The 22,229-nt window shown below is 37.8% G+C and overlaps 2 protein-coding genes across 3 annotated transcripts; one reads left to right on the top strand and one right to left on the bottom strand.

Annotated features, from left to right (window-relative positions):
* Nucleotides 1-247: 247 nt before the first annotated feature.
* On the bottom strand, nucleotides 248-13,555 carry LOC124307934 (uncharacterized). Its single transcript, XM_046770129.1, has 5 exons — nucleotides 13,294-13,555; nucleotides 13,044-13,182; nucleotides 12,178-12,375; nucleotides 11,826-11,902; nucleotides 248-11,387 (listed from the first exon to the last, which is right to left on the bottom strand). Exons 3-5 carry the CDS (start codon nucleotides 12,351-12,353, stop codon nucleotides 1,996-1,998), a joined length of 9,645 nt encoding a protein of 3,214 aa, XP_046626085.1. The 5' UTR covers nucleotides 12,354-12,375; nucleotides 13,044-13,182; nucleotides 13,294-13,555; the 3' UTR covers nucleotides 248-1,995.
* Nucleotides 13,556-14,068: 513 nt separating this feature from the next.
* Nucleotides 14,069-16,751, top strand: LOC124307150 (G kinase-anchoring protein 1-like). Of its 2 annotated transcripts, XM_046768576.1 has the most exons (6): nucleotides 14,071-14,193; nucleotides 14,327-14,541; nucleotides 14,850-14,912; nucleotides 15,147-15,645; nucleotides 15,875-16,029; nucleotides 16,156-16,751. In XM_046768576.1, exons 2-6 carry the CDS (start codon nucleotides 14,365-14,367, stop codon nucleotides 16,186-16,188), a joined length of 927 nt encoding a protein of 308 aa, XP_046624532.1. In that variant the 5' UTR covers nucleotides 14,071-14,193; nucleotides 14,327-14,364; the 3' UTR covers nucleotides 16,189-16,751. The 2 variants fall into 2 exon arrangements, with proteins under 2 accessions (XP_046624531.1, XP_046624532.1); XM_046768575.1 differs by having other exon boundaries at nucleotides 14,069-14,541.
* The last annotated feature ends 5,478 nt before the right edge of the window (nucleotides 16,752-22,229 follow it).

Genomic DNA, 22,229 nt, shown 5'->3' with positions numbered 1-22,229 from the left:
ATTTTTTGATTTGAGGTAAAAAATAATTTCTTCATCAAAATCGTATTATTACAATCTTTTTCATTCGCCGTTTCTGTTTTCCCTTCATCAATCTTATACGTAATATCAATATGTTTGATGAATCCGCAGTCTCGATTATTAGCAAGAACTCAACATGTTGACGATTTAAGTAAATGCTTGGTCGTGAAATTGATAATGTTATGTATGTGGATAATATGAGACTGAAACGAGTAAAATAAAAACACGATTTTTCATTTCTTTCCAATGGATAAAGTTTATTAAAATTGGCATACTCTAGGATCAAAAAGAGAACAAACATATGTTCATTTTACATATTAGTTATGTAAATATTCATATATTTATTTTATAGTTACAATTGTGTATGTCGTGCACACTGTAGAACTTAAAATGTAATATTGTTAGTGTGATGAAAATATCAAATTGCTTCTGATATATTTCATAGCATAGTATATAACTATCTTTACTTCTAGTTGCATTCTGCTATTCTCGTAGGCGAATAGCTCATCTCGCGACTGATCAAATAACTTTTATAGAAAATGTAACAAGTTTATTTATTTTTATTTTTTTCATAGTAACAAATTTCCGCATCCGTATGTGCAGTACTTCTCTCTTCTTTGCTGAGAAGACATGAAAAATGAAGGCAAAAGAAATCAAAATATAAAGAAACAAATCTAAAGTATGATTGCGGAACTTTAACAATTCAGTCATTCATTGCTAATCCCAAAGCCTGATAAACTCTAACTTTTGGTGCTAGTCGTGAAGTTGCAAATTATATCTTCTCCACTTTTTTCTGCTTGTCCAATTCCAACGTAATATGTACATATATGATCGTGATTGATTGAAAACGCCACGAGAAATAAAAACATAATATATTTATTCCGAATAACATGAGACTATAAAGAATATAATATAATTATATTTTCGATCCTTATATTATCTTGTAACACACGGATTACATATTGACTATACCCTACAAACTAAACACTAATCCTGATACGCATGGTTCTTCTTCGACTTCAACTTTATGTTTAGTGAATCTGAGATTACAACTTGAAATTAGACGAATTATTCAAAATGGTTAGACTTGTCAAACAACTTCAACCATGTAGAAAATTTCGGTAGAAAGAGAACCATGTATATCACTCATAGAAATAAAATTCTATTTTATTCTTCTCCAACTTCATTTTTGTTCAATATTTCTTTTTAAACAGTATGTAGTAAATGTAATTCTATGTGAAAACAGAATATCCTCACTCTTTCTGTATATAGCACAATTATGTAGAAATGACGTTCTGTTTACTACAAACAAAGATTCTACGATTAGAGTAGCAAACACACTATAGACATTTGGTCTTGGGTATGCTGTGATAGTTAAAAAGAATGGCAAAGATTGTAAGGGTTCAGAGTGTACTTACTGACCAAAGCCACATGTCTTTAGATATCCTACTACTGCCAATAGTTTCGACACAGCTTAAAGTTGCCTGAAATATGAATTCAACAGGACATGTAACATACACAGGAAAGGAAAAAAAAATGTTAAAATTACCTGCTCTGCCTACTTTTTCAATTTTCGACTCGTGCCCAGCTTTAAAACCACATAGTACTTGATTACAATTACCACTTATTTGAATAAGGTATTGAAACGAAATCGAAATGGTACTGCAGCAAAAACACATTCCTTCATAATCTACACTGCTCGTACAATCATATCGCACTCTATCACGGATTGAATCCATCCCCAACATACCTATACATAAATTATAATAAGGACCTATTTTTAATCTTACTCCAACCACTTACTAACTTACTTTATATTTACACTTGACAAATAGACTCCAGTCTATTTTTCAACTCTCTATCATGGCTGATAGTTCATTATTCAAACAAGGATCTTTGTAAGGTGAATTTAAAATGAGAAGTTCATATAGATAAATCATTGTCGGAGGCACAATGCCAAACCTTTTACACAGTATATTACCTTTCGGTTGGTTTGGTTGCAGGCACAGAACTTTCTACCAAATCGTGCCTTTCTATTGGCGAATCAGTTAGCGTATAGTCAACGGGATACCTCGTAGAATAGGTTGGCGTTGCCTCACCCTGTTGTCTAAGTCTTAGGTTCTCGGTTACCTCCGGGTAAAAACTTTGGGATGCCTCCACATTTTGCGACGATTGTTCTCTTCTATCCAAGGTTTGGGAAGAATAGAAACTTTGCGTTGCCTCAGATTCTGGTCTAGCATTATAGTAACTAGGAGTTATACTTTGACTGGAATAACTCGGCGTAGCTTCTTCGGGTGCAAAGTAACTTTGGCTAGCTTCTGAAGCAATGTCTTGGGGATTAGACTCATAATAACTAGCTGTAACTTCTTCCTGGGGATCTTCTTCAAGCCTGGAATTATTACATTCTTGGTGAACAGATTCATAATAACTTGCCGTTACTTCTTGATGATGCGTGTAATAGCTGGATGGTTCATTTCTATGATCCGAACTTTCTGTGACAAAACTTTGCGATGAATTCTCTTCCAAGCCTGGCATAGAAATTGGTACTTCGTACGAAGTGGATACATTTTGTTCCAGAATGACTTGGTCTTCATAACTGGATGTAGGAACAGCGTCGACATGAGTCGAGCTGCTGTCAGGATTCAAGCTGTAGGATGATGTTGGTATTTCTGGTACACCATTATCGTGAATGCTTGTATGTTCTTCCCTGACTGAAGTATCGGGAATAACGCTGGATGATGCGATATTTAATTCCTCACAGGGTGGTATCTCGTAAGATGATGTACTGATGGCACTTTCCTGGTCTTGATCTCGTTCTTGATTTTCAGGTGTTTCCGGAACATAAGAAGAACTTGCAGTTTCATCCTCATTTGCTCCAGAGTTATTGGTAGAAATTGAGGAAGTACCGATGCCGTCTGTCCCAATATCGTTAGACTGCGATGGTATATTTCCTTCTTGACTCATTTCAGCATCAGTTTCCATATTTTCTGAAAGACTCTCCAATTTTTCAACCTCATAACTTTGAGTCGGAAAACTTTGATCATCCACCAATTCATCACCAGAAGTTCTCTCTTCTTGATTGTGCATAATCTCATTAAAAGACTGTGTTGGCGCATTTCCATGTGTTTCGACGGAAGTTTCGTAAGACTGGGTGGCTTCATTTTGCTTTGAATCTGCAAAAGATTGCGTAGGAGGCTCTGCAGAAGTGTTAGTTTCATCAATTTCCATTGATTCATAAGGTATTGACTGTGTAGGTTCGGGCGAGTTTTCGGACTTGTTTACTGACTGGCTGGGAATTTCTAAGGAATCATTTGCCATGGTAATATCGAATTGTTCGTAAGATTGTGAGGGTCTCTCTTCGCTAGTTTCTGGTACGGATTCTTCAAAGTTTATTTCTGAATCAGCGCTCATTACTTCATGACTGTGTTCTTCCTCGGATGATGCTGTGCCAGCTTGAGAGACCTCTAGAACAGATTCTTTATTTTCAACACAAGATACACTTGCTACAGATGGTTCAACATCCATATGTTCTGCTTCAGTGTCATCCAACAATTTGGCAGGCAAAGTGTCAGGTTGATTATGGACTGATGTATCTTGTTCGTTTGATGTCGCTGTTTGAATATCATCCACAGAGCACGGTTTCTCATCTGCGGTGGATGTTTCCAACAATTCGTTTAGCTTATTCGGTGATACTACATCGTCCGAAGTACTAGCTTGTATTTCTTTTGAATCGGTTGTTAGAAATGTTGAATGTTCAGATTGTATTTCAATATTCGATTCAGAACTGACTGTACAAGATTCTTCTATGAGAGGCATACTGGTAGCTTCAATTTCCGAAGCATGTTCTTCAATCTGCATTTCTATCGTCGGTATATCTTTAATTTGAATAGACATTTCTTGATGGTTTTCCTCTTGAGTAACAATTGGCATATCGTGAGTCGAAACTAATTCCTCAGCTGTAACAACTATCTGTTGTGAGATGAGTTCTTCGGTTGTCGCAGGTACATCGTGAGATGTATAAACATCTTGCGACGAAACAGATACTTCATGTATTCCTTGTGACGCAACAGTAGATACTGGTATTGATTCTTGAGAGGAAACAGCTGGTTCATCCGAAGTAACAATCATTTCCGAGGTCACAGTCACGTTTTCAGTTACTATATTTTCTGTGGTTGCAATAGAAGCTTTTGAAACTAACATTTCTGACACAGGTACATCAACAAAACTTGGCTCTCCAGCTAACGGTGTCTGAATAGCCGTGCTGTAAGGGATATCATCAGCGTATGTGTCATCGATGATTGGCATGGATGGCGTGGTTTGAACTGGAGTTGTTTCCAAGACCATACTGTCTGGAATCGATACAGAATAAGAAACAGTCGGTGTTGAATTTGAGCTAGATTGAATATTCTGTGCTTCAATTGTTATATTTTCATCCAGATTAGGTAAAACCAAATATTGCGTTGTGGCAGGAGTTTCACTGTGGCTAATAACACTTGAATTGTCCATTATTTCTCCAATATCTGGCATTGAATTTCCAGGAATTTGAATTTGAGTTCCTCCAGTTGAAATGTACGCAATATTGGGATTGGTGACAGTTAACGGTAATTCTAGCGATGACGGAATTGTGGCAACTGAAGTTGAAGTTTCAGTTGTCATTGTCATGTTGCTTGGTACCTCCAGTGGTGTCATAATAGGTTGATTCAGAGTCAAGGAAGTTTCTAGAACTGCCGGTGAAGAAATTGGCTCCGTTGGTGGGATAATTGTAGATTGCAAAATTGTCTGATTGATCAGGCTTGTTTGTGTCAGTCCCGTACTCATAACGCTCGCAGTGGAGTTATCCGGAAGTCCGATCTCTTGTTGGAAATCTGTATTTGCAAGAGCAGCAGCCAAAATATCTTGATTTGATGTCTGAATAATTTCAGAACTTGGGAAACTTTCTGATATCATTGTTTGTGAAGAATCACTGACTGTAGATGGAAGATTTGATACACATCCGTTGTCAAATTGTAATACAATATTATCCAACGTTCCTGCTTCTCCTAAGGAACTGGGATCTATGTATAGAGTTCTTGTGCCATCAGGATTTTGAGTTGTACCTTCCAAAGACATTAACGTGTTGTTATCCAATGGTTGTATTTGTCCTTGTTCATCTATTGTAACCAAAACGTAAGTTTGAGTCCCATCACCACTTTCAGTTGGTAAAGCCATTATTTGAGGTTGGACAGCAGCTTTAGGTTCTTCAATTTTTTCGACAACTGGAGTAGTTTGTTCGACGGCTGATGTTTCTGGTTTGGATTCTTCTGTTTGAACTACTTCTTCGACCATTTCTTGAGCTCTGGGTTTCTTTTCAGCTTCGGTTTGTTCCACAGTTGGAAGTGATAGCGGTTTTGTAACAGTTGCAGCAACGGGTGGACTAGATATTGAGTTAAGAGCTGCATTCAATAAATTTCTTTTTTGTTGACCGCTTCTGACTCCAGCGTAACTCTTTGCACTTGCCTTGGTAGCATTTGGACTGTTGCCAGAAATCTGTTTTGTTTGTGCTAACGATTTAGAAATATTTGAAACGTTTGTAACTAATTTCGGTGATGAACTTTGTAGTGAAGCATCTTGCATCTTTTGAACAACGATCTTTTGTTGAGTCTTCGATTGACGCCCTGGTGTTCTAGGTATGACAACTTTTTGAACTGTTTGTGTTGAGGAAAGAACTTTACCTTTCATATGTTGACCTTGAGGTAAAACAGAAGAAGCATGCTGTGAACCACTTTGGGCAGCTAAGAGTGGCAGCTGTTGAGCTTGTTGATGAGCAAGGGCTTGTTTGATCATTTTCTTTCCAGTTAACAATGTCTTCTGCCCAGTTACGGTATTCTGAAGCAGTATCGTGCTTCCAGGTGATTTCAACGAGCCTAGAACTCTCATCTGTGATGAGGATATTGGAACTTTCTGATTTTTCTGTAAGACAGGCAAGTGCATTTTCTGTTGCACTGTTTGGTACTGAACTTTTGCCCCTTTACTTGGACTTTTTGCTGCAATAGCTTTTACTTGTTGACCTGTAATAGGTGTTAACACAGTACCTTTGGAACCAACAATTCCCTGAGTGCTTAAGATGGTTTTACCAGTTAAAGAATGAGATATGGGTGCTAAAATAGCTCCTTTGGACGTAACAAGGTTTTGCGATGTCAATGGAGATAAGATAGTAGTACCCTTGGTTGTGACTAAAGTTTTCGAACTGATAATGGTTTTACCTGCCAGCGAAGCTGCACTTATTGGAGTGTAAATACCCCCCTTGGTAATGATTCCTTGGGTTAGCGTCCCTAACAGCGCTGATTTTGATACAGCGCCAGGAATCTGAGTTAGAACTCCTTTTGCAGATAAGCCTTGAGTACTAATAATCTTCTGTCCCTGTGGTGCTACTTTCGATGTCGTAGGTGATCCTATGTCGGTTTTTGGAGCTATAATGGTTTTCGTTGTTAAAACACCTTGTGAGCTAATTGGTGCAAAGATTTGACCCTTCGTAGTCATTATCCTCTGCATTTTGGTTCCTATTGTTTTAGACGTGTTCAAAGGTATCATTTTCGTTTGACCAGACTGTGGTGACGTTAAAATAACCACCTTACCTCCCTGCTGAACAATTTGTGCACTTCCTGAACCTTTTCCTGTAGGGATTGCAATTTTCTGTTGACTTCCTGGTTTACCTTGGACACTGTATCTCAGTTGTTGACCTCCGGAAGTTTGTACGATCACATATTTACCAGGTTGCCCTTTCTGTGATATTAACGGTGAGCTCTTTCCAGTTTGGGTATTTTGGAATTTCAAACCTTTAACCCCTCCCGTTAGCGGGGGTACAATAGTTTTTACGCTGGTGATAGTTGGTTTCGCTTTAGCCTTGGTTTTCAAAATTGTAGGAACCCCGCTCTTCTTTTTACTTGGTGTTGGTTCTAATGATGAATCGGATGTTTTAAATTGTCCATGGCTTGGTGACACCAATTGTGTAGTCGGTGTTAATGAAATAGATGACGTTGATATTGAACTGGACGCAGGTATGAGAGATGTTATAACGACAGGCATCTGTTCAATACTTTCTGGTGTTAAGACATCTTCACTCAGAACAAAAGGCATCGAGTTTATGTCCAGTTCCATGTCAGCTAAACTTTGTGAGCTTTGTTGAATCAACTTTTCAGTTACCGGAGTGGCAGAAACACTTTGGGATGCTTGAGCAATCACTTTTTCAGTCTGTGTTTCCATTAAATTAGCCCCTGCTGCTTCTTCAGCTTTCAATGCCTCTAACTTTTGCGTCAATGACAGATGAGGAGAAGATATCTTCAATGTTTGCCTCAGTTTGCTATTTGATGGTAGATTCTCAATTTTCATGATTTTTCTTTGATTATATTTTGAATCGCCACGTTTGGAAGTGTCAGGCTCTAACTTATGTTTAGTGCCTCTAGATGGAATTTTTTCAAGTAATTTAGACTTCAATATGTGCATTGGTTCTTTGAGTGAGACACTTTCAATGATTCTTGGTTTTTCTCGCTTTTTCACTGGCATTCCACTTACAGAAGTCGGCGATGGAGTGGACATTGATGTTCGAGATGTTTCATCTAATTTTGATACATCTAAACTCAGTAGTTTCGAAACGTCATCAACCTTAGTTGGCTGTGTAGGGCTTGTTGAGCCATCAATGCTCACCTCTGGAGTTTGTTGAATCATTTCTTGGACACTTGCATCTTCCAATTTTATATCAGTTGCAGTATTTTCTTCCACAACTACTTCCACACCTCGGAAATCGCTGACAGCAGAAACAGTTGAAATATTTTCAGATGGCAAAATTTCTTCAGACTTTTCTAGTACTTTTTTACCATCAATCGATTGATTTTCTACATCTTGTGTCACAGTTTGAGTTACAGATACAATATTAACGTTATCCATATCGATATTAAGTTTCTTATCAACCGATTTTTTACTTTTTTTCCCTCTACCCACAGTGATTTCAATTTCATCGATGATCATTTTTTTGTCACGTTTTAAATTATCGATATGCAAGGTTTTTAAAAATGCCTCTTGAAAAGTATTTATGGGTTTCTCTTCAGTTGATCCATCTTTATCTTTCTTCGATTTTGCACCAGTTTCTGGAGTAAATTTACCTTTGTAGCGTGTTTGCATCGATGATCTCTTTGAAGGAGTATCAGTTGTAGTTTTCGGATGATCTTCCGGTACCAATTCTATTTCCAATTCATTCTTATCATCTGTTTGCAATGTTTCATCCAATTTCACATTTTCATCGCTTTGTTCAACTGTTTGAGAACTGATTTCCATATTCTCATCTGTAACAGTATTCCGTTCTATTGTTACATCCGGATGTGTATCTAATAGCTGTTTATCAATCAAACCATCTGAATTTAAAGCTTCTTCTACTTCTGACATTGATTCTTTTGAAGGATTGATTTCATCTTGTGAAACAACTATTTCATGCTCTACTACTACTTTCTCTGTCAAAGTTTCAGTAACCGTTTCACTTTCAGCAACTCTCGTAATTTCAATTTCCGTTTCATCAATCTTATCTATTTTCTTTTCAGGCTCGGGTTCTGTGACAATTTTCTCTACAGGAGTATCATTTTCAAAAAAATCGTTTTGCGACATCTCAAACTTTTTTATTTGTGACTTTTTTGGAGGCAATGTTTCCAAGGATATTTTAGAAATATCAGTATCTTGTGAACCATCTGGTTTTTGTTCAACAAATTCAGTGACTAGTTTATCTATTTTAGATTCTTCTGCGATTACTTCTGTTCTTTCTTGGAAATTACGGTTAATTAATTCGACTGCAGCATCCATTGATTGAGGCGGTGACCGACTTGCTTCTGATGTAACTGCAGCAGCACTTGGCAATGTAGATTCTTCTAATTTCTCATCAACGGTACCTTGCCGATCATCTAAATCACGTTCCTTCGCAACATCTGTCCCTAACAATACAGCTGGTTCTGTTGATTCTTCAGACAGTCCTAAATGAATTTCTGAAGAAATTCCATGATCTTCTCTCGCATCTGCTGAAGTCTCCAATAACTTTTTGTCAAATCCACTCGACTTTTCATCAATTTCAGTGTTTTCACCCAGTTTTGTGGGCACCTCTTCAGACTTTGACAAGATTTGATCATCTACCATAGAATCTGCAGGTTCTCCAACTACTTCTGTTAGTTTATCATCAATTTCCATCGGTATTTCAATAGCTGCTAACGATTTTTTATGCAATCCTGAAGGTCTTCTACCTTTCTTTGCTCTTTTCTTCGGATTAGTAAGTTTTTCTTCAACAGTCGATGATTTGTCATCAATTTCAGACTGGCTGTCATCATTTGAAGTCCTGTGATCAGTATGTAGCAGTATTGCATCAGTTTTCGAACTTTTCCTGCCAGACCTACGTTTCCTTCCAAATTGTAATACATCTACATCAGAATCTACCGCCTTCGTATCCTCATTCTCGGTTTTTTGTGCTGTCACGAAAAAATCTTCAGTGAGCTCCTCAACCTTATTCAAAGATTCCAGTGTTACTTTGTCTGTTTCGATAGATTTGCTTTCATCAATTTCATCGTTACGAACTAACTTCTTATCGGAAATTAGGTTCTTTCTGGGCCTCCCACGACGCTTCTTAACTAATATCGGTGATGTTTCATTGACTTCCATCTGCATTTCTTCAGCTTCTAGATCGTCAATTGTAGTTGTAGATTGACTCTTCTCCGTATCAGTCGATACATTTTCCAATGAAATTTTACTTTGCCCAATGTCAGATTCAATCTTCTCTGAAACTGGTTCTTCTTTTTCTGTTGCCGAATTTTCTGGTTCTTCGTTGATATCCATAGATGTCTTTGGCTGTTCTGCTAATAACTCAACAGACTTTGCTGTGAGACTGGTTTCCTCATACGGGGAATCTTCTTCTTTCTCAACTTCGAATATTTCAACAATCTCTAGCTCAGTTTCACAGATATTCACGTCCATTTTTCCTTGTCTAGTTTCAGAATCTGGAATGGAATGATCAACTTCTTCGCTCTCTTGAGAATGTTTCAATGTATCTTCATGACCAGCCGCTGTTGTTTGGTCTTTGTAATTTTTAACATCATTTTGTTGATCATTTTTCAAAGCTTGACTCATCTCAAATTCTTTGATAATTTCTTTCTTCAAAGACAAATTTTTGTCACCAAATACTCTAGGTATTTTTCGTACTGGAGGAATCGTAGGCTCAGGCAAATCTTCCTCATCGAAGTCAAAACACGACAGTCTCGACTTTTTATCATCTTTTTCACATCCAGTCTTTTTGTCGCTTTTTACAGAACCTGACAATTTGTCGTCCGTTTCTGAGCTGAGATTTTCACCTTCTTTCTCTAACAATAATAGTTCTGTATTTTTATTAGCATGCGATCTTCTTTCGTCTCTACCAGTACTCTGTGTTTCTGAAAGAAATGGCTTGGTTTTTTTTGTCTTATGACCCGGTGAGCCTGTACCCAACGCGATTGCAGACAAAGATTCAGTTTCATTCAGTATTTTCTTTGCTTCTGATAGAATTCTCTCATTCTCATCAATTTCTTCACTATCTTCGTGAGCAGGAAGTTCGGCAGCCTCGAAATTTCGTTGAGATTTTGGAGGAGAAATATCTAACGATGGTGTATCAGCAGATTTATTAAAATCAGAGCCCATTTCAGTATCAGATTCATCTTGCCAGTCAGCCAACAACTTTTCACGTAGTTGTGGGTCAGGTTTCTTCTTCTTACTGGCTTTTTCTATATGTTTTGTGGACTTTCGTTTTCCTGCTTCTGGTGCAATCTCTTTTCTGGCTTTGTTAGATTCTCCCTTGTCTTTCTTCGTGTACTTTCTCTTTGGAGTATCACTTTCACTAAGTTTCGCTTTTGGTTGTGAATATGTTTTAACCTTAGTTGCTACTGGTGTTGAGTTACCAGAACTGTGAGTTTTGTTGTGCAAAATAATGACGTTAAGGCGAGAAGAGGTAAAGCTGCACACATAGCAAGTGTATTGCGGGGAACCTCCGCTGTTTGATGGTGTCGACAAAAGGCTTGGTGGTTGGTGACGAATTCTAACCTCGTGATCACTTTCCTTCAAAAATCGTGGATGTGTAATTTTTCTAGATGGCGTATCTGAAGAGCTTCCGCTATCATTGCGTCTCTCTCTGCTCCCATCTTCACGATCTCGTTTCTTTTTTGGAATCTTTTTTTCTCCAAACAGAGCTGATATATCTGGTTTTTGTTGACGTGTAAACTTATGGCTTGATATTATATCTGCATCACCTCCTGTCAACTTCTCAGCCATTTCCACATCTCCAGGGAATTTGTCCATGTAACTCGATCCATCTTTACTCTTGGTTCGGTATTTATCTGTGAATAATGACAGAAATTATTAGTTATAGTTTAGAATAAGATGGATCTCCTAAATTTACTATATATTTCAAGTTCATGTACTTAAGGAAATGCTAGCTCATGTTATACACATTGAACGGGATTGCTTTTGCTGAGGTCAACAGCTATTCTCCTGAGTATTGTAGCAGATAATAATTAAAAAGTTCAAACAGCGAGGCTGAGGCTTGTGGAAAACTAGCAATATCAGGTTTTAATTTGAAATCTGGTGAAAAGAAAATGTCTGCCTATTAAAACAGATATATCTTAAATCGCTACCATTAAAGTTGGTAGTTGTGAGGCATGTATCTTTTTAATACTCAATCGTCTGCGATTAATGAAACTAGTTAAAGGGTTTGAATTCACGTAAATAGGAGTAACATGGGACATTCATTGATGGAATTAGTTGAAGAAACATACCTAAGCCTTTTTTGATGAAATCATCCTTCAATGTGCAGTTGTATTTGTAGATTTGTTGATAATTCTTCACAAATTCGCTGAAACAATGAATAATATTGATGAATTACTGAATTTTAATTCATGATTAATCTTAGAGTAAAGGAAGTAAAAGCGTAGTGTACAAAAAAATTTTTACATGTTAGTAATTTCTATTATAAACAATAAATATTTTATACTGATATTTCAAAACAAGACAGTGACAATTCTGACAAATACATTATAGAAAACCAGTATTTAAATGAATAATGAGTCTTGTAGTTTCCCATATATAGATAAAAGTTCAAGTAAGATAATATAAGTAACAGCAACTCACTATGTATCCTCTTGAAAAAATTTCACAGCTGCAATGATAGGTTTTTTCTTCAATTCTTCCTGAATATCTTCAGGTAAATTATGAACGCTTGTTACTTGACCAGGCCACCACGAGGCCCCAAGTTTAACCCACACGACATCCCCATCCAAGTAACTGATCTCTGTCTGTTCGCACATCTTGACGTCGTCTCTTACTCAACTGTATTCAGTCATAAAGTCAAGTCTGGATATATGATAGTTTCAGCGTAGTTCCTTAGATGTATTTGTACTGAATAACTAAGGCTTGCTGTTTCAACATCTGTACATGCAAGTTACAGCTTAGTTTTGTGCATCAACAGAAGTTTTAACTAACTACTATACTTTAATGATATTATCGCGCCGATTATCTAAAAATTGAACAATTACTCATGAATAAGGTGATACGTTGATAGATCTTTTATTGCACCGAACAAAATATCATATTATAGCTAATCTTTCATTGTAAAAAAAAGCAAGTTTGAAATATTGATAAGTTAGTACGTTAAAAAGATGCCTTTCAAAATAGAAAAAAACGTCATTATCTTGATACGACAAAGCTTGCAAAATATTGAACAATTGAATGACAAGTTGCAAAGTATTGAACACAGCGCAGTTTCTGCAGTATTATTATTCAGATTTGTATGAGGTGGATACCTCGATATTTTTACCCTACATGCGACTAATGCGTATGCACAACAATCCGGTGCAATGGCCGGTGCAAAGTTATGGGTCGCGACTATGAAAGTGTGCACGATTAGCACACGATTGCACAAAAAATATATATGTTGAACTGATTAAAAGCGGAATACTAGATTATTATTCAGTTTTTAAAATAGTCAAGTTATTCACTGTTTGCAGGGGAGGTAATTCGGGGCGGTGGGGTACGGGTCAGGGGGAGGGAGGAGGGGGGTTGCCCTCCTTCTGCTTCGTAGATGATCGTCCCCAACGGCGGGATTTCCTAGACGTGGTTACGTTTCTCGTCTTGATTCTGCAACGATAATGATAAATAAAGGTTTCTGGTATAAAAATCAGGTCGATAACCTCGGATGATGTTGCGAAACGTAGGTAGGTGAATAGTACAGCGGTAATGAAGACGTACGTGAATGAGAAATGTCCAAGGCACCTCAGCGTTTGTATGCACGGGCATTTTATGGAGGCGACCGAGCGTTTGCCGCCTTGACTTCGTTCGTGAAAATCTACTGAAAGTCGTTCACATCCAAATTTGTAAGCGTCCCGAGGTATCAGGACGTCCGCACCATCCACACTACTACACTTGTTGTGTGACCGTGACGTTTTCGCACCAGAATTCACGAATAAACAGGTAATGCAGTTCCCCAATCGGCGCTTATCCGACGTACATATTTTAGTTTTCCCGACATGCAACGGGACTCGATGCTTCGCCACTTTCAACCAGGCCTACCACTCCCCACGTTGCACCGCACCTTTCTCTTCAAATTTATCATGCGATTTTCCAAATTTCCAGAGCCTTTCCTCCTTATATGATAAAATTCATCACTCTATTCGTGCAATTTTCTATTATAATTGCAATTTTTCGGTTTCCGTGGACGTATTTATAGGCAATACCTGATTACGTAGTAAATATTATTAAAGTAACAAACGATTGTCTGGCATGTAACGGTAGCACTCCACCTAATTGAAGATTTATCGGTTGCGACTCAGTTTCGGTGAAAGGCATAATTGCAAAGAGGTATTTAAACGGAAAGTAATGATTTCTTGTTAGAAAGTGTCGTGAAATAATAAATATTTTACAGGTAATTGTATAAAATTTGAAAAACAGCAATTGGCCACCCTGATGTTGCGAGGCGATTGTTCGTGTTCCTTCAATACTGTGTCGCCACTGTTCTTATCGGCGTTCACACTTCACTTCCGGTCTGTTGTTGCCCTACGACGCTTTCCTTTTTTCTTTTAAATATACCTACGTATTCAGTGCATTCCAACGTCTCTGAACGAGCGTAAAATAATATTTACATACAGCAAGGTGCAAGGAGTAAAGTACATTCAACTGTCGTTTATAGTCGCGAGAGTTTCGTCCGATACGAATCTCAAGTGTCAAATCAAGTACGGAGATACTCTCGTACATTTTCTATAACAATTTCATTCACCTCTCATAGGCACACGTACCTGGTAAATACAAGTAAATACCATAAGAATGGCGACTGCAGTTCCCTCACGATTTGCTGTCTTGAGTATGGAGGATGACGATTACAAGCCAAAAAAGACCCAGAAAACGACCGTTAAAACTGCAAATACAAAAAATAAGAATGACAAATCTGCAGCTACCTCGAAACAACAACCTAAAAAAGACGAAAAGAAAAAACAGAGCAAGGTACAGCCAAGCCAAAGCGCACATTGTTTTAGCCGGCACTAATTGTCAAATGTTATCACTAAGCACAGCGGGAAAATTCAGTGTCATGATACTCTGAATGTTTTCAGTTTTTTATTTTAAAACTGCACAATTCACGTTATCCGATTATTTTCAGTGTAATTGAAAATTTTTATTTACTAAGTAGTTGTATTTCCGAGCTATACTATGCGTTTTGTAGTCGCAACGACACTTTGTAAGCGAATTACTTGACAATATCCACAAGTTTAATTACATATTTATATTTATACATTATTGTATACAATTTACAGGGTAAGAAAAATAAAAACAATGAGGATCGTCAATGGGAGCAGTGGAAACAAAAAGATTCAATGGTAATCATTACATATATTACTAGTTTTCATTCATTCATTACAATTACGAGGCGAAAAAAAGTCGTTTTCAAACATATCTACATTTAGTTTCTTACTGTTGTAGAAATCAACACAGATTATTGAATGTTTGTAATTTTTGTACATGAATCCCGAGAGATACTTTGCTGTGATAAACTTACAATAAGGTATTTAATATGCAAAGACTAAAAGACCCTATTTATTGACAATCGAAAGGCTGTCGAGGAAACATATGAGCAAGAGCTACATCAGGCAATATTGTTGTCAAAGCTAGCGTACGAGGCACAAGTGGATACTACAGGTAAAGCTAAAGAAGACTCTGAGCAATCAAAGAAAAACTTGAACAGCAAAAAGCCCAAAAAAGCTACAATGTCTCTGGAAGAATTCAACAACCTGGGGGCAACACCTGCGTCAAATACAGACCCTGCCCCCGAAAGTGGAGATTGTAAACCTAAGGAATCAGATGTTGAATTTTTTGATAGGATCAAAAAGGAAACGATTAGTGAAATTACCAGGGAAAAAGAAAAGGACATATTAAAATCACGGCAGAATCAAATAGATGAAGATATAACCTCAGCCCAGTTAAGGGTTGAGGTGGAAAAGAGAGATGAATTAGTTGCACAATTGAAAGACGAAGTTCAAACACTGAAAGAAGAATTAAGACAAGTCAAAAAAAGAAATAAGAAGCTCTATGAAATCTTATCTCAAGGGGAAAGTGAGTGACATTTAATCTCATCGCATCATTTTCATTATTCGAAATTTCTCTGGAGTAAATAATGTCAAGTTGTTACGATGATGAAATTGATAAAAAAAATATGACTTAAAATACAAGTAATACTGAACGCACTTAACTCATATTTTAACATTATTTGAAATGATTGCTGCACTACTTACAAATTGTACTCAAAAGGAGTTGAAAATAAAATATGTCATCTTTCCAACAGTGAAGGACAAAGCATCGGTGCTGGTCGAGGTTGCAAAACTTCAAGACATTCGTGACGAATTAACAAACGAAGTGGCATCTCTGCATGCACTACTTGAACAGGAACGATCAAAAACCAGAGCTTCCAGCGCAGATCCAAAGACTACTAAACAAACTGTAAGACCCCAAAATATGCACTGTTAAGAAAATTTCCAATATACTAGAATTTCAGTGAAGTGTTCAATTTGATGGGAATATTCGTTCTTTTAAACAGTGATAAAACTTTTTTTCTCTGATTTTCAGAATAAAAAGAGGCCTGCAAGCGAAAATGCTTGAATTATCTATCTGGCAGCACGTTGAATAATGTCATCGTGATCCATTAACTGTGAATGTAATTGTGATGAAGGAAGGCTATTCAATGTAAGACTATTGGAAAGGTGAATTAAAAGAGAACCCGTACTTCTAGTATTAAAAATGTTTGTTTAAAGTAAGAAAATTTATTTTGACGTTGTTTTTGTACACACAAAAATTGAAAACCTTAACTACTTAAAGATGGGAGGCAGGGAGGCACGCTATCAAAATGAGATTTATGTTATGGCGAGACCAAGAGTGATATTTTATTTTGTGCAATTTTTTAATTTTTACTTTTGTTTCAATAAAGTGTATGCCATAACAAATATATTACTCCTAATTATCGTACTGATTGTTATACATATACATACATATTTATAGTGACGCATCAGAGGAAAACAATCTGTCTTACATGCTCTTCTATTTTTTGTCGAATCGATTCAGTCCCTTCGTAACAAAGTACGCACAGACTTTTTTCCTCCGAACGAAAAGTCACTGAAAAGTATTATTTGGGATATTTTGTAATAAAAATATTATATGTAACGTAATTTTATCGGCCGTCGTTAAATCGATGCCTCTGCATACTGCCCTACCTATCCTTTTGTACCCATTTCGTGTAATTACACAAGTTTTAACTACAATGTCATGGTTTGCAGCGCTGTGAAAAAATTGGGGAAACTTTGTAAAATGGAAATTTGAACTGCGCGTAAATTCTATAATTAATTAATCAGGTGCACATCAAAGCCAGTCGGTAAGAAGAAAAAAGATATTAATAACCATAATCGATATCTGCAAAATACCAAGTTAATTTGTTTTCTGTCCAACGTGGTCGGGAGAATTCTCGGGTTGTAACAAAATTTTGAATCACGCATCTGCGGTACAACGAAGTATGCATGCGAGTATCATTTACATACACTGGCCTCTCATTTCTTTGCATTTACCAAAAAATTTTCGGTCACCGACGCACTTTCGCCCTTTCCATTTTCTAGATATACGCGCTATTCAGGCTAAGCTTCATCCGGATTATACGGCCAGGGATTTTTATGGAAATTTCCTTTTTTCACCAGCTTTTTGTGCTTTCAGTTATTCGCAGTGATTTGTTTTCATTTCTACTTTACTGACAAGTTTAATCTTCCATTTTTCCTTCATTTCATACCGCGCTAGTTCATCGATCTCTGTTTTCGGTATATCCACATCAAATCGATACAATTGTTCTTATTTGTCAACATTCAACGTTGCTTAAACCGTTCCAATAAGAATATTTGACTAATTTACGTTGGAATACAGAAACGGGTGATTTGCTCACGACGAAGAAAGGCGAAATTAATTGTGTGACAACTTTTCTCACAATCATTCCACAACGTACAAATTCTATACGAGATGAATCACGTCATTCCGTCCATTGAAACGTACTAATTTATTCCGTTCGTTGTATCGGGGTATTGAGCATCCATTCAACTCTCGGTTGAAATCTTGACCAATAAAAGGAGCATTAGCGCTAAGTGGGCGCCTCCTCCTCGGTCCTAGTCCTGTTTGTTGGAGAGGACGAGGGCTGAAACGAGCTTGCGGTATGGGGTGGGGTTCAGCGGAAGCTACGAACGTCCAACAAGCCCGCACAATTGAATTGATAAGCTTTTCTCGGAGCGTTTTTCACGACTCCACTGTGAGGACCGATTTCTGAAATTTTCCAGGTTTTCGCAAATATCGCTGATTTTTTTTCATCGCCATTACTACGAGCGAAAATGAATGGAAAGTGATTCTTTCGTTTCTAGTGCAATAAAAACTATATTCTCCGATATTGGATTCCAATAGGGACGAAATTGAAACATAGTTCACTTCTATCTCAGTTTTACCAAGATCAGTGGAATGAAAATTGACGAACATCAACTGTATAAGTTTTGATCCAATACCTTTTCGGCATTTGTGAGTTTTAAATTGTCTGAGTATAAAAGGGGGTTTGGGACTTGTTCTGACCGGGCCCCGGCTTATCTCCGTCACTCCGTAAGGGTATTTGCCTTCATGGGGGGTCGGCAGGGAGGACGTAGGGGCGGAAAGCATGGGAGTCGTGGTGGGGATTCATTATCCGTCAGTCTATTGTCATTCCTATAGGCCGTGGCGAGATTTTCCCGGCTGGTGACTGGGCTGGACCTCGTCTCTTTAACGTCCGTATTCGTATCTCCAGGGACGCAGGTTGGAACGCGAAAATTCTTCAATTCGGTACTTGTGCTAACGATAAGAATCCTTGCATCTAATTCCGTTTAGCTATCAATTGTTCAGACAAGCAATGTTGAAGGCTTGAATTTTTTTCATTTTGAATATTTCGATTTGTACAATTTACGGAATAATACGGAGAACAATCACGTAATATGGGAATTTTATGGGATTTTTAGAAATGAAAAGAAAATAAAAAAATTTTATTCCTTTTGGCAAAATAATTAGTTTATTCGAGGCAAAGTATTAAAGCAAACTGAACGGGTTGTGCGACCTCACGTCACCCTTGCTAAGGTACATCTCTACAGAATATCAAAAACAGTTAAATTCAATTGCATTTAACTTTCGTAATTGTCGTTTGTAATAGAAATGCAGAAATACAATCTACAATTATTGAAAAATAACTTTATACCGATACGTAAGAAGTTACAATTATTTCGCGAGAAACTTTCCAATTAAGGTTTTACCTTAAAACCACACAGACAGTATAAAAGAGGAGATTTTACTCAAAATTGGCGAAAAAAAAGGACAAATTATGTGTTTTTTTTTTTGGTAAAATATACTTTGTAAACTGCAGAATTTTCTCTAGAAATATTGTAAGCCACTGTGTGCACAATAAAATCTACTTCATTTGTAGCAAAAAATATAGTTGGCATGATTGTTTTTTGCCAAAAAACTTCACGCATTCCTTTTTTCCTGCATTTTTGAGTAAAATCCGTTCTTTTTCTTCTCTCCATGCATTCTTCAATAACTTGCAATTATTTGAAGACTGTTATCATCATCCGCGGTTCGATCGTTTTGCAAATCTCCTGCTTTTAAAATAATCTTTTGCGGGGTGAATCTTCTTGCGCATATGTCATGTGACGTGTAAGTACAAGTATCGAAAGACGTTTGTAGAAACCAAGGTACATCATCGTATGAGTATAGATATACTTACCTGATCCAGGTTCCTGTACATACCTATAATGTAGGTACATCATTTTATAGGCGAGTGTCTCGACGAGATGCGGTTGCACTGTTGGTGGTTTCTCTCTCTCTCTCTCTCTCTCTCTCTTTTTTATCGGAGGCTTGCACCGTCTCTCAACGCTGTAGCCGATATTGCGCCTGGTATTTGGAGTATGATGTACGTACGTACATACCTACATAAGCACTGCAGAAAAGAAGTACGTACCTATGTATCGACATTTTTCGATTACAGAGAGATTTTAACGTCGAAACGCACACTTACTCGCAAATTCTCGATTACCAGCGACATTTCAACTTGGATGCAGAAGTTTCCGTTTTTCTTTTATTACAGCAACAGATTTTCGACAGTCGGATGCTCGCACATCCGTCAGCGCAAAAAAGGCAAGAGCGGAAAATTAATCCGAACATTAGGCAGGAAAATTAAGGGGTGCGTTAAAACAATGGCCCTCTCGTTATTACGAGAAATTCGTTAGCGTACGGCCAGAGTAATTAATATGTCGACGTTGCAGTGCCCCGTCGTGGCTTTCGTCATTTTTGCCAATAGTACCGCGAGAATATATTTCTCGCGAATCGTAATTGGTGCAGGGGGTGGAAATGTAGAAGGATGAAGAATCACAAGGGTCACGATATCGAATTTTTAAAGACGCAAAAATCCATTTCATTGTAAAACTTCAAGTTACGGAAAGCGAAGACATGTTGGAGTATCAGAATTTACAGGATTTTGCATGTTTTTCTGTACTTTACATTTATCGGACAGTTCGGCTTTCTACATTTCAAAATTCTGTAAAATTGCCTTTCGCGTTTTCGAATACTCGATATTGTTACCCGACCATTTTCTGATCTCTCTACATTTTTACGACCACCCATCCGACACTTGATGCACGAGTTACCACTGCTTCACACATTTATACACCGACGTCCGGGAGTTTGAAATCGACTTTAGGTATAACCGGAAAGTTTGCAATTGGCAAGTGACAATTCCCATGCCGTCGCGAATTGCCGATGAACACCAGACTGGGTTTGAAAGCAACCCGAGCAGCTCGAGCCGTAAGCCGTGGTCGGCCTCAGTTCCCAGCTCTGTAAACAGCTTAGCGGTATAAGAAGACCAGCCCAGCTTTTCCGAGATGGGCAATTCTCATATCCCACAATCGTTTCGGAGTAGAAATGTTATACCGTTTTAACGGCTTACCGATGTCTCACTTCCGGAACTAGTGAAAGATATTCAACTCCAGTTTCAAACATAATGTAAAAGCGTACCAACATCGGTTGCAACGAAGTGATTTTTTCTGCAACTCATCAGCCGGGGCCCGGATTAATATGTACATACATATTTTTTACTTAGATCATTTTCGTTCCTTATTTGGTTTTCTACACGAACTATGATGTTTGGAGCCAGAAAGTACAGTTTCTATTTTCTATATTTTAATTTTCTAAGTCTACACTTTGAATAAATATTTATCTGGCCCGTACTCGTCGTTATAATAATTTATTCACGGTAACACAAAGTCCGATTTTCATCCGCACACGCCACGTACGTATTCCAAAACGTAGGACGGTATTTAAGATTTTGACATTCTTTATCTTCGAGGACACGATTAATCGTCAAATATTTAACGTCCATATATCTTTTAATTAATTATTAATTTCCGACAGAAACTCGTTGCACAAACTTTTCCGACGTACCTCGTGTGTACGCGCGTAAAGTATATATCTTCGCGTATACGCCGTTGCGATTAAAGCTTTAGCAGTATCGATTTCGCACGCGTTAGCTATGACAGACAGAGGGATCGTCAAAGAGCATAATAATTACTGCGCCCGCAGAGAAGAGCTCAACCCTTTGTTCCGCGCAGTCACTTTGCAAAAGGGCCGCTGCAGGGGCGAACGTCACGGTTATAACAGTGGGACAGAAGGAAGGCAGCATCCATTTCGGCTACACCATTATGTAATTGATTCATGTTTCACATGTCACTCCGATAGCCAAATGCGTTTGCGCGCCTTACATCGCGGGCGAGGAATCGATTTGTCAAGAACATAAGGGTTTCTTGTTACATCGACGCGCTGCTGTATAGATTGGAGAAGTATCGCACCTACTGGGAAATCTTTCGAATTCAATTTCCCGTTGTGAAAATTAATGGGAGCAAAGAAAGTTTTCTATCGTACGAATAAAAATACCTGCAACGATTTTTGTTGGAAAACTGTTGAACAAATAATAATTTCCATTTGTATAATAAGTAATAAGCGGCGCAAAGACAATCAAGGAAAGATTATACCCGGCTGCACATTCGTTTCATCTCTCGCGGTAGATGTTTAATTAAAGCGTTATTTGCGAGGAAAACTTTCGTATAACTTCAGAAATTAGTCATACGGACATTAATTGCCAAAGAGCTATGATATTTGTCCTATAAAGCGAGGCGTCTTCCGGTCGTTATCACTTCCCGAAACGCAGTTATTGAATATTCCTCACTCTTGTACGTCAACGGTCAAATTACACGCGGTGCAATGTCCGTTTAATCACGAGTATTCGATCCTAGATTCATTAATCCCAATAAAATCAAATGACCAATATGATTCTTGCCTGCTGGACTTTTCACCACTGTTATACAGTTATAAGATAATATAAATTTACCTCCACTACTCGTTTGCACCAAATCTGCATTATCTTTCGAAAGACCGTAACTGCTCAGCGAGGCGTAAGGGACTCATTCAAGAATAAGTCTGACGACTCACAAGTCAGACTCGATACTACAACGTAAACGTATTCGTGCCAAAGACAGCGCCGGTCAAGACCCGCGTTATCCTTTGACCCCGGCCTCTCCCCGCCATCGTCAACTTCCTTCAACTCCATTTCG

This window comes from Neodiprion virginianus, chromosome 6 (assembly GCF_021901495.1).
Source record: "Neodiprion virginianus isolate iyNeoVirg1 chromosome 6, iyNeoVirg1.1, whole genome shotgun sequence".
NCBI classification, from domain to species: domain Eukaryota; kingdom Metazoa; phylum Arthropoda; class Insecta; order Hymenoptera; family Diprionidae; genus Neodiprion; species Neodiprion virginianus.
Note: the sequence above shows the minus strand (reverse complement) of the source record. Positions and strands in the feature narration are given on the sequence as shown.